At 38.1% G+C, this 16,259-nt stretch overlaps 1 protein-coding gene across 2 annotated transcripts in view; it reads right to left on the reverse strand.

Annotated features, from left to right (window-relative positions):
* The window catches only part of TRIM24 (tripartite motif containing 24), a 117,136-nt gene that overhangs the window by 4,414 nt on the left and 96,463 nt on the right, over positions 1-16,259 (reverse strand). For both annotated transcript variants that reach the window (XM_070369207.1, XM_070369206.1), the window contains exons 12-18: positions 13,743-13,878; positions 11,627-11,699; positions 9,695-9,863; positions 6,306-6,634; positions 5,411-5,543; positions 4,336-4,410; positions 196-345 (exon numbers count right to left, since the gene is read on the reverse strand). In XM_070369207.1, the coding sequence (XP_070225308.1) occupies positions 196-345; positions 4,336-4,410; positions 5,411-5,543; positions 6,306-6,634; positions 9,695-9,863; positions 11,627-11,699; positions 13,743-13,878 (1,065 nt within the window). The remainder of the gene's footprint in view (positions 1-195; positions 346-4,335; positions 4,411-5,410; positions 5,544-6,305; positions 6,635-9,694; positions 9,864-11,626; positions 11,700-13,742; positions 13,879-16,259) is intronic.

The raw sequence follows: 16,259 nt of genomic DNA on the forward strand, positions 1-16,259 counted from the left end.
TCCACTCACCATATAATAAACCTTTGACTATACATGTGGATAACGTTTTCCTAATGACCTCTCTTCATTCCTTGACATAGACTCGAACTTTTGAAAATTTATGCTACCAGAGATAGATATCTTCATCTCCTCCTTTGTTGGTAAGGTGTTTGGTTTAACATTACTTTCACATTGCTATTTCCACCCCCTTCTCACCTCATTGAATTCAGCACAGTTTTGAAAGATCAATCTAAAATCAGCTACAAAATCTTCAGGCTTTGTATACATGCAATAATCTTCTTGTAGTCTTTTCTTGATGGTTGACAAGTCCATTGGATTTTTAATTATTTTGTAATAATCAGGCACCTTTCAAAAGAAATGTGATGCTATAATAAATAAATTCTACCTGGTCCCATATAAATTCTATAAGAAGTAGTGCATAATTCAGATCATCCTTACTGCTTTTCTCAGTTCTATTTTGTCACTGATAAGGAAATATATTCAGCAAAATTTGCAAGCACCTACATGTTTCCAGACATCAGTAAATGTTTTGTGTCACTTTTATCAAAAATTTTCATCAGTTATTTTTAATGAAAAAAACCTACTACATTTCCCCTCTTACTATTCTTTTTTCATTATTAAACAAAAAGGCAATCATTAGAAGAAGTATTACTTCTAGTAAGATTTGACATGTTTTTTGCTGCATATGTTATAGCAAGTGGGCTCTGAATCTGGGTTTGAACCGCAGTTCTGCTACTCAATAACACTCTCCTGGGTAAGATACTGGGTTCAGTCATTTCACCGAACCTGTTTCTTCAAGTTTCAAACAGAAATAATTCTACCATTCTCATAGGATTTTGTAAAGACGAAATAAGATAATATATATTCAGTTCAGTTCAGTTCAGTCGCTCAGTTGTGTCCAACTCTTTGTGACCCCATGAATTGCAGCACACCAGGCCTCCCTGTCCATCACCAACTCCTGGAGTTCACTCAGACTCACGTCCATCGAGTCAGTGATGCCATCCAGCCATCTCATCCTCTGTCGTAAATGAATAACATGCAAAACAGGCATGCAAAATAACATGCAAAATATATATTAAGGGGGCCTATTTTGCTGTTGCTGTTATTCATGCCAAATGTAACAGTAGGCCAACAGTAGAAAAAGCACCAAATTCTAGGTCACATTTTTAAGTGAATTAACTTTTTATTGGCATATTTTTGCCCTGCTTCTTTTGGGCACAAAGGGCTTTCCACCCCAAAGACTATAGTGGACCCCCGAACTGTGCAGGTACACTTATACACAGATTTTTTCCCATGAAATTCATACAGCAATACGACAAAATCTGTGATTGATTGATGCTGTAGATACAGAAGGCTGACTGTAAAGTCACATGAAGACTCCACTGTGCAGAAAGTTGGTGCCCTCAACCTCTGTGTTGTTCTAAGAGTCAACTGCATTTCTTTTTCCGATCTTAACTTCTCCAAACTTGTTTACAAGGGAATTGCTTCTCTGTTCAGTGTTACTTGGCTAGTTTTCTTTTCTAATGTTGCATTCATTTAAAAAAATTTTTAACAAATCTATTAGCTTTTTAAAGGAAATTCAGACATCAGAGAATAGAACACATTTTGAGTAGCAGGTCCAACACCTTACAATAACGAACTAAGTGAAAGTGAAACTGAAGGTTGCACAGTCCTATCTGACTCTTTGCAACCCCGTGGACTATACAGTCCATGGGATTCTCCAGCCAGAATACTGGAGTGGGTAGCCTTTCTCTTCTCCAGGGGATCTTCCCAACTCAGGGATTGAACCCAGATCACGCACAATGCAGGTGGATTCTTTACCAGCTGAGCCACTAGGGAAGCCCATAATGCACTAAAGTCACATCAAACTTGAAATATGAAGCTTTTGAAGTCAATGGTAAGCATACACACACCTCCTCCTCTATTGTTAATGTCTACTTCTTAAGATATACCCATTTGAATGCAGAGTTCCAAAGAATAGCAAGGAGAGATAAGAAAGCCTTCCTCAGTGATCAATGCAAAGAAATAGAGGAAAACAATAGAATGGGAAAGACTAGAGATCTCTTCAAGAAAATGAGAGACCAAGGGAACATTTCATGCAAAGATGGGCTCGATAAAGGACAGAAATAGTATGGACCTAACAGAAGCAGAAGATATTAAGAAGAGGTGGCAAGAATACACAGAAGAACTGTAGGAAAAAGATCTTCATGACCCAGATAATCACGATGGTGTGATCACTCACCTAGAGCCAGACATCCTGGAATGTGAAGTCAAGTGGGCCTTAGGAAGCATCACTATGAACAAAGGTAGTGCAGGTGATGGAATTCCAGTTGAGCTATTTCAAATCCTGAAAGATGATGCTGTGAAAGTGCTGCACTCAATATGTCAGCAAATTTGGAAAACTCAGCAGTGGCCACAGGACTAGAAGAGGTCAGTTTTCATTCTAATCCCTAAGAAAGGCAATGCCAAAGAATGCTCAAACTAATCGCACAATTGTACTTATCTCACATGCTAGTAAAGTAACGCTCAAAATTCTCCAAGTCAGGCTTCAGCAATACGTGAACTGTGAACTTCCAGATGTTCAAGCTGGATTTAGAAAAGGCAGAGGAACCAGAGATGAAATTGCTGACATCTGCTGGATCATCGAAAAAGCAAGAGAATTCCAGAAACACATCTATTTCTGCTTTATTGACTATGCCAAAGCCTTTGACTCTGTGGATCACAATAAACTGTGGAAAATTCTGAAAGAGATGGGAATACCAGACCACCTGACCTGCCTCTTGAGAAACCTGTATGCAGGTCAGGAAGCAACAGTTAGAAGTGGACATGGAACAACAGACTGGTTCCAAATATGAAAAGAAGTAAGTCAAAGCTGTATATTGTCACCCTGCAGAGTACACCATGGGAAATGCTGGGCTGAAGGAAGCACAAGCTGGAATCAAGATGGGGAGAAATATCAGTCACCTCAGATATGCAGATGACACCACCCTTATGGCAGAAAGTGAAGAAGAACTAAAGAGCCTCTTGATGAAAGTGAAAGAGGAGAATGAAAAAGTTGGCTTAAAGCTCAACATTCAGAAAACGAAGATCATGGTATCCGGTCCCGTCACTTCATGGCAAATAGATGGAGAAACAGTGGAAACAGTGGCTGCCTTTATTTTTGGGGGCTCCAAAATCACTGCAGATGTTTTTTGCAGCCATGAAATTAAAAGACGCTTATTCCTTGGAAGGAAAGTTATGACCAAACTAGACAGCATAATAAAGCAGAGACACTACTTTGCCAACAATGGTCCGTCTAGTCAAGGTTATGGTTTTTCCAGTAGTTATGTATGGATGCGAGAGTTGGACTATAAGAAAAGCTGAGCGCTGAAGAATTGATGCTTTTGAACTGTGGTGTTGGAGAAGACTCTTGAGAGTCCCTTGGACTGCAAGGAGATCCAACCAGTCCATCCTAAAGGAGATCAGTCCTGGGTGTTCATTGGAAGGACTAATGCTAAAGCTGAAACTCCAACACTTTGGCCACCTGATACGAAGAGCTGGCTCATTTGAAAAGACCCTGATGCTGTGAAAGATTGAGGGCAGGAGGAGAAGGGACGACAGAGCATGAGATGGTTGGATGGCATCACCGACTCAATGGACATGGGTTTGGGTAGACTCCGGCAGTTGGTTATGGACAGGGTGGCTTGGCGTTGCTGCGGTCTGTGGGGCTGCAAAGAGTCAGACATGACCTAGCGACTGAACTGAACTTATTACTTGAAGTCTGCACCTATAAATCAAAATGTGTACAGAGATGGGGGGTGGGCATGGGGTGTCTTTACCTGAAATGAAAAGTTTCTTTCCCAATAGCTTTAGGATATATATACCTAAAACTCCTGAGAGAAACAATTGATTTAAATCATCCCAGAGAATAGTAAGTAAAATGCATGAAAGAAAGAATACATGAAAAAAGAACAGAAGTTTTTGAGCAGTTAACATACAATGTAGTCAAGATTAAAGCATTCAGTATGTATTAACAGGGCTTCCAAGGTGGCTCAGTGGTAAAGCATCTGCCTGCCAATACAGGGGATGCGTGCTTGATCCCTCGGTTGGGACGATCTCCTGGAGAAGGAAATGGCAAGCCACTCCAGTATTCTTGTTGGAGGAATCCCATGGGCAAAAGAGCAAGGGGAGTGACTAAACAACAACAATGCAGTAAGTTTTAAGATTTTGATTAATGTAAGAAATTTACTGTTGAAAAATGGTACAGAAACTAGATTCTCATAAATCAAGTTTCAGAAAAACCATCCCACTGTACAAAAATGCATTTTAATACTTTAATGCACCATTAATACTTACGGTCAGAGGAACTGGGTCTTGAAAAGCCAGGCTCATTTCATGGCAGTAAAGAAATAAAAGTAGGCGTTCACACTTCTAAGCATAAATAAATAAATAAAAAATAATGAAGTCACAACTAATTTTTAGTAGCAATATTAATAGATCTAAAAGTACCAGAATGGAAATTAAAACCAGATGAATACAAAAAACAGTGATACTTAGAGCTTTGATGTCCTTTCCAATCATTTGCTACAGTGTACTGTTTGACATTTTGGGATGCATGTAACATATGAGAGCAGTCTTTACAGAAATAAAAACAGTATCACTAGAAAACTATCTGAAGTTTTTATTTCCACTTATCTGCAATTTTTATACTGAATTAGTCACAGTCAATAAAATGACTCATAATCAATAAAAAACATCCAGGTGTTAAGCGATCCAGGTGGATCTCTATCCATGGGGTGTTGGGTCCTAAGGCCCCTCTGTGAATGCAGATGTTTTTGTCATGCACTCTGCTATTTCTCTGCTTACAAGTCTACCCCAGTAACCACCATGTCTCAGTGGTAGTGCATGTTTCAGCCCTCTCTTGCACAACAACTTTCATACTGATTGTTCTACTTAATAAATTAGCAAAGGAGCTTCTTTAGTAATAAATAAGGTTAAATACATTAGCTGGCTTTAAGGTATAAATCCAGTACCACTGGGTGAAAGAATGAGTTATTTCCAGGAAGAGTAAATAGAAAAACCCATCTTTTTGCTGCCAATTCTGAACAAATTCCAAGGAAGAAAACATATTTGTAGTAGAAAATAAAACTGAAATTTATTAAAGGTAGGCTAAATTTAAAAGTCCAGACCACATAAAGGATATACAGTCTACCGTGTTCAATTACCGTATTTTAAGCTTCTAGGAAATGTATATATAGCATCGCTATTTTACTTCATTAAAAAAGTTATAGTCTGCCATTATTTAAGATTCTTGTATTCTGTGGAAGTACTAAGTTGACGATACACTTCTTTGATGACGGCACAGCTGCATTACAATGATGGGACGTCTAACCAAAACAACTAAGTTTAACAATCTAGGCTGGAAACTTACCCTTTTATCTATTGGTGTTAGTTTGACAAAGCCTTCAGTTTTCCTTTTTTCTGAGTTGTGAACAGGAACATCACAATCATATTCAACTTCGGGTTTAGATAAGTCTCGGCAGAAAGTGCAGATCCACTCTCCACTGTTGGGGGAGGAAGTATCTGACTGAGTTCCTGCTGCATCACTCCTCTCCTCACTACCTCCCTTTCCCACCCTGCTCCGTGACCATCTGTAATGCAGAATTATTTATTTGGTGTAACTGTTAATCACTGAGGATTTACCACCTATCTCCTATGTACATGGCACCATGCTGAGAGCTTACCCACAGGAATACAGTTCATGGGCCTAAGGGGTGTGTTAGTCCAGTGAAGGGGGCATGAAATATACACACAAAAGAAAACAAATAAAACACACACATTAATCTATGCCTGATGTGAGGCACAAATGGCATTTCCCCCCAAATGATTAAGTTTGAAATTATACAATGGTTGTTCTCTATTATTATCATCTCATAAGGTCTAAGAATTTACTGAAGATATTTATAAATAATAAAACTCAAATGCCTGGCAAATAAGATGCACTAAATTATGACAGTTGTGCATAAGAATCATTGTTCTTCATGGTAATTCCCTTGTAATAATTTAAAGGGCCAGATGTCTTTTTCCTTGACATAACAGACTAGGTTTTTGAGAGATGAGAGAAGCAAAGGAAATGTGAGACAGGGTATGGAAAACCCTATGCTGAACATTTTGGCGTATAAATTTATGCCAAGTGGATTTCTATTTAAATTTTTATAAAGGTTTTGTGTTTAAAAAAAAAAGGTTTTGTGTTACAGGATCAAATATCATTGCTGTTATTATTTATAGTGAAAAATGGTAAGCAAGGGAAGCAAGTGCCATCTTACCTTGGAAAATTTGCCAGAGTGGGCACGTGACAAGAGAGATGGAATACTTTGGGACACTTCTCACAGCACAGGAGTTCCCCTCCATTCTGACAAACTGCACACCAGTCCTCATTGGGGTCATCCTCTTTCCTCGTCTCCCCAGCATGAAGGGGTGACTTCTGGGAGGCATCTAGCCACTCAGACTTTCCATTTGAGGAGTTTTCCTGGTGAAGTCCAGGTTGATCTCCTGTGCTGTCAGGGGCATCTGATCTCAACACAGACTCCTCGGACGCAGAGCTCTGACTGCTATTTAGGAGCAGGGAGGTGAGTATGCTTCTTGGATAGTTGGTCTGCAATGGAAAGAGTTAACTATGTATATGGATTTCTTAAACTGCCATTCTTTATCAGCACTACTGCAATTTTGGATTGCAATTTGCTTACTCATGCTGCTAAGTCACTTCAGTTGTGTCCGACTCTGTGCAACCCCATAGACGGCAGCCTACCAGGCTCCCCCGTCCCTGGGATTTCCAGGCAAGAACACTGGAGTGGGTTGCCATTTCCTTCTCCGATGCATGAAAGTGAAAAGTGAAAGTGAAGTCGCTCAGTCGTGTCGGACCCTCAGCGACCCCATGGAGTGAGCACCTGGTTATTTCAAATGAGTCCATGAAACTGCAGGAGAGCAGACTGTTTACTGCTAACTGGCCCTAATGGTAAAGAACATGGACCTCAACTGAAAAACATCTTCCAAACAGAAGATCAGCAGCAGTAAGGGGGTGTGGATAAAAGGAAAAGGAAAAATCTTTTTGACGGCTTCAGAAGTGGCAGAATAGGTGGTTAATGTAGAAGTCAACCATGTGAACTGTAAATACATTTTACTGGAGACGTTAATTCAAATTATACGCAAACACAAAACATTCCTACTGTAGATTTTTTTTTTATCATTCATAGAAAGGTATACTGCTTTAATTCTTATCGGTAATTTCACCTCTCCAAGTGCCATTAATAACATTAAAGTGAACCTAAATTCTATGCTGGAGCCTAGAATGGTGAAAATTTAAAATTATGAACTAAATCTATTATTTCCTTTAAATGTTAAAATAAATTCTTAAGTAATAAAATGCAGATTCAGTTAAGGGCGTGGTTATTCTAATATTCTTTGGAGGTAATTATTTTCAAATTATTTAGCTTTTTTCTATGCTAGTTAGTTCTATATTTCTAAAGAGTACGCTTATACTATAAATTTTCCAGATTTAAATTTTAAACATTTTCTATTTTATTACACATGTATATATTTTTTATACTATGCAAGATTAGATTTTTCCTTCCTGACTCTCCATATCCTCCTTATACTTAACACACCATTTATGCCATCTTCTTAACATAGTTTTATTAAGCACTGATTTCTTTTTAGTTGGCAGGGGCAAGTACAACTGTTATAAGCAGCATTTATTCTAACTGGTCAGTATCACTGCTGTACTAATATCCTGAAAAATCAATTTTTGGTCAAATGCATGTTCAGGTCATATTTTGATTATATTTAGTTCTTATTTAAATTTTTTATTTCGGTATTTATTTATATCATTACGACTATATACTGTTCATTGCATAACCACAGTATGTACTATGATCACTTCCTCTTTTGCCTAACTTTTTGTTTTTTACTATGAGTCAATAATTGTTGTTGGTCAGTTAAGTCATGTCCAACTCTATGAATGGCAGCACACCAGGGTTCCCTGACCTTCACTATCTCCCAGAGCTTGCTCAAACTCATTTCCATTGAGTTGGTGATGCCATCCTCTGTCATCTGCTTCTCTTCCTGCCCTTAATCTTTCCCAGCATCAGGGTCTTTTTCAATGAATCAACTCTTTGCATCAAGTGGCCAAAGTACTGGAGCTTCAGCTTTAGCATCAGTCCTTCCAATGAATATTCAGGGTTGATTTCCTTTAGGATTGACTGGTTTGATCTCCTTGTGTCCAAGGGACTCTCAAGAATCTTCTCCAACACCACAGTACAAAAGCATCAATTCTTTGGCACTCAGCCTTCTTTGTGGTCCAACTCTCACATCCATACATAACTACTGGAAAAACCATAGCTTTGACTACACAGACCTTTTGTCAGTGAAGTGATGTCTCTGCTTTTTAATACACTGTCTAGGTTTGTTATAGCTTTAGTTTCAAGGAGCAACTGTCTTTTAATTTTGTGGTTGCAGTCACCGTCTGCAGTCATTTTGGAGCCTAAGAAAATAAAATCTGTCACTGTCAATTACCTTACTCTAAAATTTAATCCATTTGCTTCTTTTTCTAGATATCTATCTCTAAGTTATTCTCACAATCTCCAACAGGGTTATAAAATGCTTCTCAATACTGTCAAAATTTTTTTCTCCCTCTTCACACATCCCTGATGGAGTCTTCTGTCCCCCTACAGGGTATACAAGAGGAGCTGTTGAACTGGGGACTAACTATTCTTTTCTTTGCTTCTCTTCTGTGTTAGATTCTATTTCTGGAATTCTATGTCTTCCTCTTTCTGGGTTTACTTCATTTTCGATGAAGCATATTTTCAAATATCTCCCTCAGAATGAGTATATGGAATTAAATTTTTGAGACTCCATGCATGTCTAAAAATGTTTATTTCATCTTTATACATAATCATTTGAATGGGTACAGAATTCTCCCTACAAAATATCTTTCTTCACAATTTTGATATTTCTCTATTGGTTTCCAGCTTTGAGAGTCTGTGGAGGACTTGGTGATTTAAAATGTCTGATTCATTATGTAAGGTGTTTTTCTCCTCTGGAGGCTTTTAGAATCTGTTTAGAATACTGGCATTCTAAAATTGATGATGGTATATATGACTTGCATTTTTTTTCATTTACTTGTTCTGGTACTTGCTAGGCCCTTTCAACTCAGATGCTCATGCCCTTCAGTTGGGCTTCCCTGATAGCTCAGTTGGTAAAGAATCCGCCTGCAAGGCAGGAGACCCTGGTTCAATCCCTGGGTTGGGAGGGAAGATCCCCTGGAGAAGGGAATGGCTACCCACTCCAGTATTCTGGCCTGGAGAATCTCAGGTAGCAAAGAGTCGGACACGACTGAGCAGCTTTCACAAACAGTTGGACACGACTGAGTGACTTTCAGCACTCACTAGTACTGCCCTTCAGTTATAGAAGTCTCCATGTAGTATGGCTTTGACAATTACCTTCCATGTAGTTTACTCCATTCTCTCTTTAAAATACCCAACCTCCTCATTTAATAAGCCTCTTGTTTTGATATACTGAGAGATTTCCTCAAAGTTTTCAACCTCTAAGTTGACTATTTTCCTGCCTTTAAATACAATAGCTTTTATTTCCTACAATTTATTTAAAAGTTCCTTTCATCTTATCCCTCAAGTAGGAGTAGTACTGCAATCATAATTACATTTTGAGCCCTGGATTCTTCATCTGATTCTTGTTTCACTATTACAACAGGAAAATCGTAATTTTCAGGTGGTCCACTGTTTTCTTGTTTTATTCGAATTGGCTCCAACATGACCACTGGGACTTTGTGTGTAGAATCAGCTCCTGCTGGTTTGCTGGAAGAGCCAGAGCTAGAAATATAAGAAAAAAGGAAAGAAAACAAAATCTAAGAAAGCTATCTTAAGTATCTTAAAAAGAGGTACAACAATAGCTTTATGGGAATAATGCTGTATCTTCATGGCAGTGAAGATTTGCTATGTTATATCAGCAAAAATGATACATAACTGAAATGCATCTGTTGTATGCAAAATAGTTTCATTTATGTATAAAAAATGTTCTATGTGTTAACCTACCTAAATAGTTACATTATATACCTGGAAAGATACCTAAATACATTTAAATAAATCCTGAATTAAAACTGACTTCAATATTCTAAGGTTCTAAAATTAGGCAGCCAGATCTTAGAACTATCTTAGAAGTAGCATATTTTTTTTTAGTCTTTCCCATTTCCTTCTCTAGTCAGTGACAAAGAGAACTCTAGGCTCATATTAATGATTTACTGTCACAAAGAGTGAAGAGAACTAACTAGGGACATAATTCATTTGTATGAGAGAGTTAATTCTTAGGTAGGTTGATAAGAAGTCTGGGGTCCTGAGGAAAAGAAAAAGACAAAGTTTTTTTTTCTACATTCTTGCATCTTAGTCACAGAAAACTTTATTGTGTGTGGCAGAGTTTTATTACAGTATAAAAAGGGATAGAGAAAGCTTCTGATACAGACATCAGAAGGGTGAAGGACAGTGCCTCCTCACTAGTCTTAGCAAGGGAGCTGTATACTTTTTCAATTCAGTCAAGGTTGTAAAGATCTTACCAGAACCACTCCCACAATTTACATTTTAAGATGACAGAACTAGAACAGAATACTATACAAAAAAGATCTTAATAACCCAGATAACCAAGATGGTGTGATCACTCACCTAGAACTATTTTTTTTCTTTAAGCCCAGAGCTAATGACTACACAACAAAACAACTCATCTTGCTCAAGGGCATGTTTAAAGCGTCTGCCTGCAATGTGGGAGACCTGGGTTCGATCCCTGGGTTGGGAAGATCCCCTGGAGAAGGAAATGGCAACCCACTCCAGTATTCTTGCCTGGAGATCCCATGGACAGAGGAGCCTGGTGGGCTACAGTCCACGGGGTCACAGAGAGTCAGACACGACTGAGCGACTTCACTTTTACTGTACCAATAATTATATAACAACAGTGTATCCTACTGGAGGACATGTTTCTCCTTAAGAACCTTCTGATTAATCCTGTCATCTTGAAGTGTATGTTGTGGGAATGGGTCTGGTAAGATCTTTCTATTGTTAGTTCTAATCCCATTATCTTAAAATGTAAATTGTGGGAGTGGGTCTGGTAAGACTTTTACAACCTTGAGTCAGTCTTTTGATTGTCTCCCCTTCAGAGTATGTTTCCTCCATAGGATTAGGAAAGTAAGAATTGGGCTCACTATTGATGAGAAATTTACAAGCAGTATGAGTGGTGTGTAACTGAAGTTAAAATACAATTTCAACAACTGTAAATTAATTTGTTTTAAAGCAAATTCAATGCAAGGTATTTAGAAAAGTCAGAACACCAATTTTAGTATAAAATTATTTGTTTTCTCTAAGTTTTTATTTGTGCATGTCCCTATACAGTGCAGTGTTATACATCCATCATTTCTGCTTTTTCTTTGCTATTATGCTAAACTCAAATGTATTTTCTAATTTTCAACACATGTACAAATCTTTTTGTATCTTTAAAGATAAAGATACAAAATTGATTAACCCATTAACTGATTTCGTTAACATGTAATATATAATTATTATACACTGGACAGTAAGTTGAGTCCGTTTACCTTCCTCGGCTGCCGACGCTGGAGGCACTAGGTGAACGTATTGGCGGGTGTACACTTGTCATAGTAACAGGTCCTGAGGAGGAAGAGATCAGACACATTCATAGAATGAATATCTGTATTTAATTCCTATTGAATGTTCTCACTTCGTAGTACACTGAAACTGGAAACACATAATGAAATTATATAAAACAAAAAGTAGTTGCTGAACTCCCAGCAGAGCTGGTGTGCCCTGAAGTAGCAGGGCTGTTCAATCTCAGCACTATTGACATTTTGGGCCAGGTAATTCTTTGATGTGGGGGCTGTATGTGCATTGTAAGGATGCCAAGCAGCCCCCTTGGCCTTGACCAGTTATTAGATGCCAGTAGCATCTCTACATACACAGCATCTAGGGGTGTAAGAATCAGAAATGTCTCCAAACACTGTTCAGTGTTCCACATGAGAGTAAGCAGGGTAGGAGCTTCGTGAGGACACTAATGCCAGCAAAAGCTGCAGAGCACAATAAAAAGTTGGTAGGGCTCATATAAAAGCAGTCCAAGAAAGAAATCAACACAGAGACTAATTAATGGAAGACAATGGAGCAATGTGTAGAAGGTACTTTGCCCTGTGCTGGACACAGAGTCAGTACTGAATAAAGTTAGCTTTAGTAATGGTGCTAAAATGGCTTCCAGAAATGTGTCAAGTTATATTACCACCAGCAATGTATCAGAGCATTCCTCCCATTACATCCTTATCAATGAGTATTTTCACTGTTGAAATCTTGCTTACTCAATAGTTAGAAATCATGTCTTTTGATTTCATAATGACTACTAGTGAGATGGAACCACCCATCTTTCTTCCTCCCGCCCCCTCACTTTAGAGAGTTATTTCCTCTTTAGGGAGTTATCTACTCATGGAGAAGGAAATGGCAATCCACTTCAGTATTCTTGCTGGGAAAATCCCATGGACAGAGGAACCTGGTGGGCTACAGTCCCTGGGGTCACAAAGAGTCGGACACGACTGAGCACACACGCTGCAGGGTCCTCTGGTAATACTGTGTGCTGTCCTTATTCATTTGTATGAACTTGCTACATAATTAGGAGAAGGCAATGGCAACCCACTCCAGTACTCTTGCCTGGGAAATCCCATGGACAGAGGAGCCTGGTAGGCTGCAGTCCATGGAGTCATGAAGGGTCAGACTCGACTGAGCAACTTCACTTTCACTTTTCACTTTCATGCACTGGAGAAGAAAATAGCAACCCACTCCAGTATTGTTGCTTGGAGAATCCCAGGGACCGGAGCCTGGTGGGCTGCCATCTATGGGGTCACACAGAGTCTGACACAACTGACGTGACTTAGCAGCAGCTACATAATTAAATAGTTTTTCTGCCATCTTTTGTCAACAATTTCCTTTCAGTTTGTTTACGTTTTAAATAAGTACTTCTTAAAATTCTAAAACTGCTTTATTATGTGGGACTAGTTAATGGCATAAGAGAGTCTCCTCTTTCCTTATTTGGTCTAAGGCATCTAATTTGCCAAGGTCTCTGGGAGTAGCTTTTCACTTTTCATTTTCATGCGTTGGAGAAGGAAATGGCAACCCACTCCAGTGTTCTTGCCTGGAGAATCCCAGGGATGGGGGAGCCACCAGGCTGCTGTCTTTGGGGTCGCACAGAGTTGGACACGACTGAAGTGACTTAGCAGCTGGGAGTAGCAGCATTAGTCAGAGGGCTTCTCTTTTGGAGGAAATAAGTAGTTCTGTCCAAAATTCTTAAAACACAAACACCAAACCAGGGTAGGAGCAATCAACAAAAAGAGTGTTACTGAGACATTTTAAGTCTAGGCAAATTCTACACAAAAAGGGACAATACTATAGGCAACTTGTCTAAAAGAGAAAGTAAAATAGCAATTTCCTCCTAGGAATGTGTGCTATGGTGCCTCTAAGTTCTGTTGAAACTGAAAATGTAGAGAGGCGTAATCTTTGCTTTCCACTTTGAAAGTACACTAATTTCAAAGACTACTTAAAACACAGATCCATTTTAATCACCCAAGAGACAAAGGGAAGGTGGAGGCCGATCCTTTTATTATTAATAAGTAAAAACTGAAAAAAAAAACTATAAAAATTTTTACAAGTCCACTTTACCTGCAAGGCCTGGAGATGGCACTGATGAATTCGGTGACTGGACAGTTCTGTTTGAGGGTGGTCGTGGCTGGCCATGATCGGTACTAGTATCTTTCCTCACAATGTTGTCCAGCATAATAGTACTTGAACAGTCAATCTGGTAAGAAAAGAAATTACTTCATGGCATTCTGACTCGGCAAGTTAAAAGCTATTTTAAATTTATAAGAAAACTTTTGTAGATGCAAATATCCTTTTGAGAAGTTCTGATGTATATTTTCCCCATAAACAATCTTGGAAAAAAGCTCTCATACTTCTTAATACTTCATCGTAGTAAATATACTGAGGTCACACTATTTCACAATTCATGAGCCAGGAGAAAGGAATACTGTGTGTTACCTCCTTAAAAGTGAAAACAAAATTATTTTTAAAATTTTATTTAAAGATAATAGAAGTACCAATTAAAAAAGAACCTGGTGAGACAAATAGCACCATTTCACATTTTAAAAATTTCTTTAGTGTCTGGCTTTATAACAGCCAACTGGAATCTGATATATTTTCTCGATCTGCTCAGATGTGTGATTGTGGCTAAAGAATATGAAGAAAATCTGGTCTTACACAGGGAAGACCTTGTAGAGCCTCTGAAAAGGTTGTACAGACCCTCATGTTCCTGGCCCACACTTCAAGAACTCATGCTCTGTTACGCACTAGATAGATGAAACACGTCCACACATCACACATTTCGAGAACATTAACGTCATTTAACTACATTATTAATGTTTGGTAGGAAAAATCTGATCCCCTGTAGATTCTTGCTTTACACGTTTATAAGTAATTAACTGCTAAGCCAAACTACTGATAAATTTCTACCAAGACTTTAATACTTTAGATTAAAATTTTCTAAATTTTATTTTTTATTGAAGTATAATTGAATTACAATGTTTTGCTAATTTCTGCTGTACAAAAAAGTGATTCAGTTATATACATTATTATTCATATTCTTTTCGATTATGGTTTATCACAGGATACTGAATATAGTTCCCTGTGCTACAGTTCTTTGTTGCTAATCCTTGTTGCTTGTGTATTCTATATACACCAGTTTGCGTGAACTAATCTCAAACTTCCAATCCAACCCCCTCCTAAATCTCTTTGGATGCAAATATTTTTAATGCTTAAATATACCATTTGTTTCCTAAGAATGTCTTTGTGATTAAAATCCAGCTTAATAGTTCCAGCCTTTCTCAATCAAGATTCTTCAAGAAAATTAAGTCCTACATTCCAAGGGCATAGGCTGTATATAATGAATTTACTTCTTGCCTCTGCATCTAGAATGGTACTGCTACTGCTGCTGCAGCTAAGTCGCTCAGTCGTGTCCGACTCTTAATGACCCCATGGACTGCAGCCCACCAGGCTCCTCCGCCCATGGGATTTTCCAGGCAAGAGTACTGGAGTGGGGTGCCATTGTCTTCTCACAGAATGGTACTAGTTATGAACAAACCTTGGAAGGACTGAGCAAACAGTCCCTCAAAGCAGTTTCTTTCTTTTGTGGTTCAGATGAGGAATCTCAGTTGAGAAAGGCTGGTACACAAAGGGTCATCTGTATTTGAAGGCTGTAGAGGAAATTTTACTTTCTGTGGGTCCTCTTTCAATTGGGGGAGGAGGGAAGTAAATGGGGTTATTTTCCTTTAATATTCTTTGGGCACTACCTTGGCCAATACAATACTTGTGGCCAGAGTACTTATACAAGTACTTATACAAGTACAATACAATAGTTGTGGCAATAAGTACTGGATTGACTAGATTTGTTAGATCTTAATATAATAAAAGTTATTTACACTGTGGAGGAATCCTAAAAGCTAAAATAAAATTATAGGAATGAATAAAAGTTTTCCTATCATCTATGCATGAAAATAAAATACATATACTCTACCCGTCTAAATTATATACAATTACTTAAAAAATGAAGTAACTCCAGTAAGGTTAATGATTCAACTTTTAGGAAATATGAATTCATCTCAGTAATTTGAAAAAGTAAATAATATAACATTTTAGATTTCCTTCACAATCCTACAAGATTTCTTAAAAGTTCTTCATGTTTGCATAAGTGATTACCTAAGCTTGTAGGATGAAAAAAGGTAAAACAAATATCAACTCTTGTGTAATTGATTTGTTTCTTCAATGATGTATTTTCTGTCTTGAAAAAAAAAAAATTTATTTTTGAGCCATGCCACAGGGCATGTGGTATCTTAGTTCCCAGACCATGGATCAAACCCACATCCCCTGCATTGGAATCGCAGAGTCTTAACCACTGGACTGGCAGGGAAGTCCCAAAACAGATTGATTAAAAAGTCATACTGACAACCAGTTTAGAGGTAAATGTATTTAATTTAAATAAAAAAGAAATCAGAGGTAATACTGCACTTGTCAGTAAAATGTTATCATTTTTCATTAAACCTGTCTCCAACTCTTCTGACGTCTTAAATGTTAGCCTTGCTCTCTAACCCTATTCTAATGAATCACATTCCAGCAATTCTCCCATAT

The sequence above is a fragment of the Bos mutus genome, chromosome 4, assembly GCF_027580195.1.
Source record: "Bos mutus isolate GX-2022 chromosome 4, NWIPB_WYAK_1.1, whole genome shotgun sequence".
In the NCBI taxonomy this organism is placed as follows: domain Eukaryota; kingdom Metazoa; phylum Chordata; class Mammalia; order Artiodactyla; family Bovidae; genus Bos; species Bos mutus.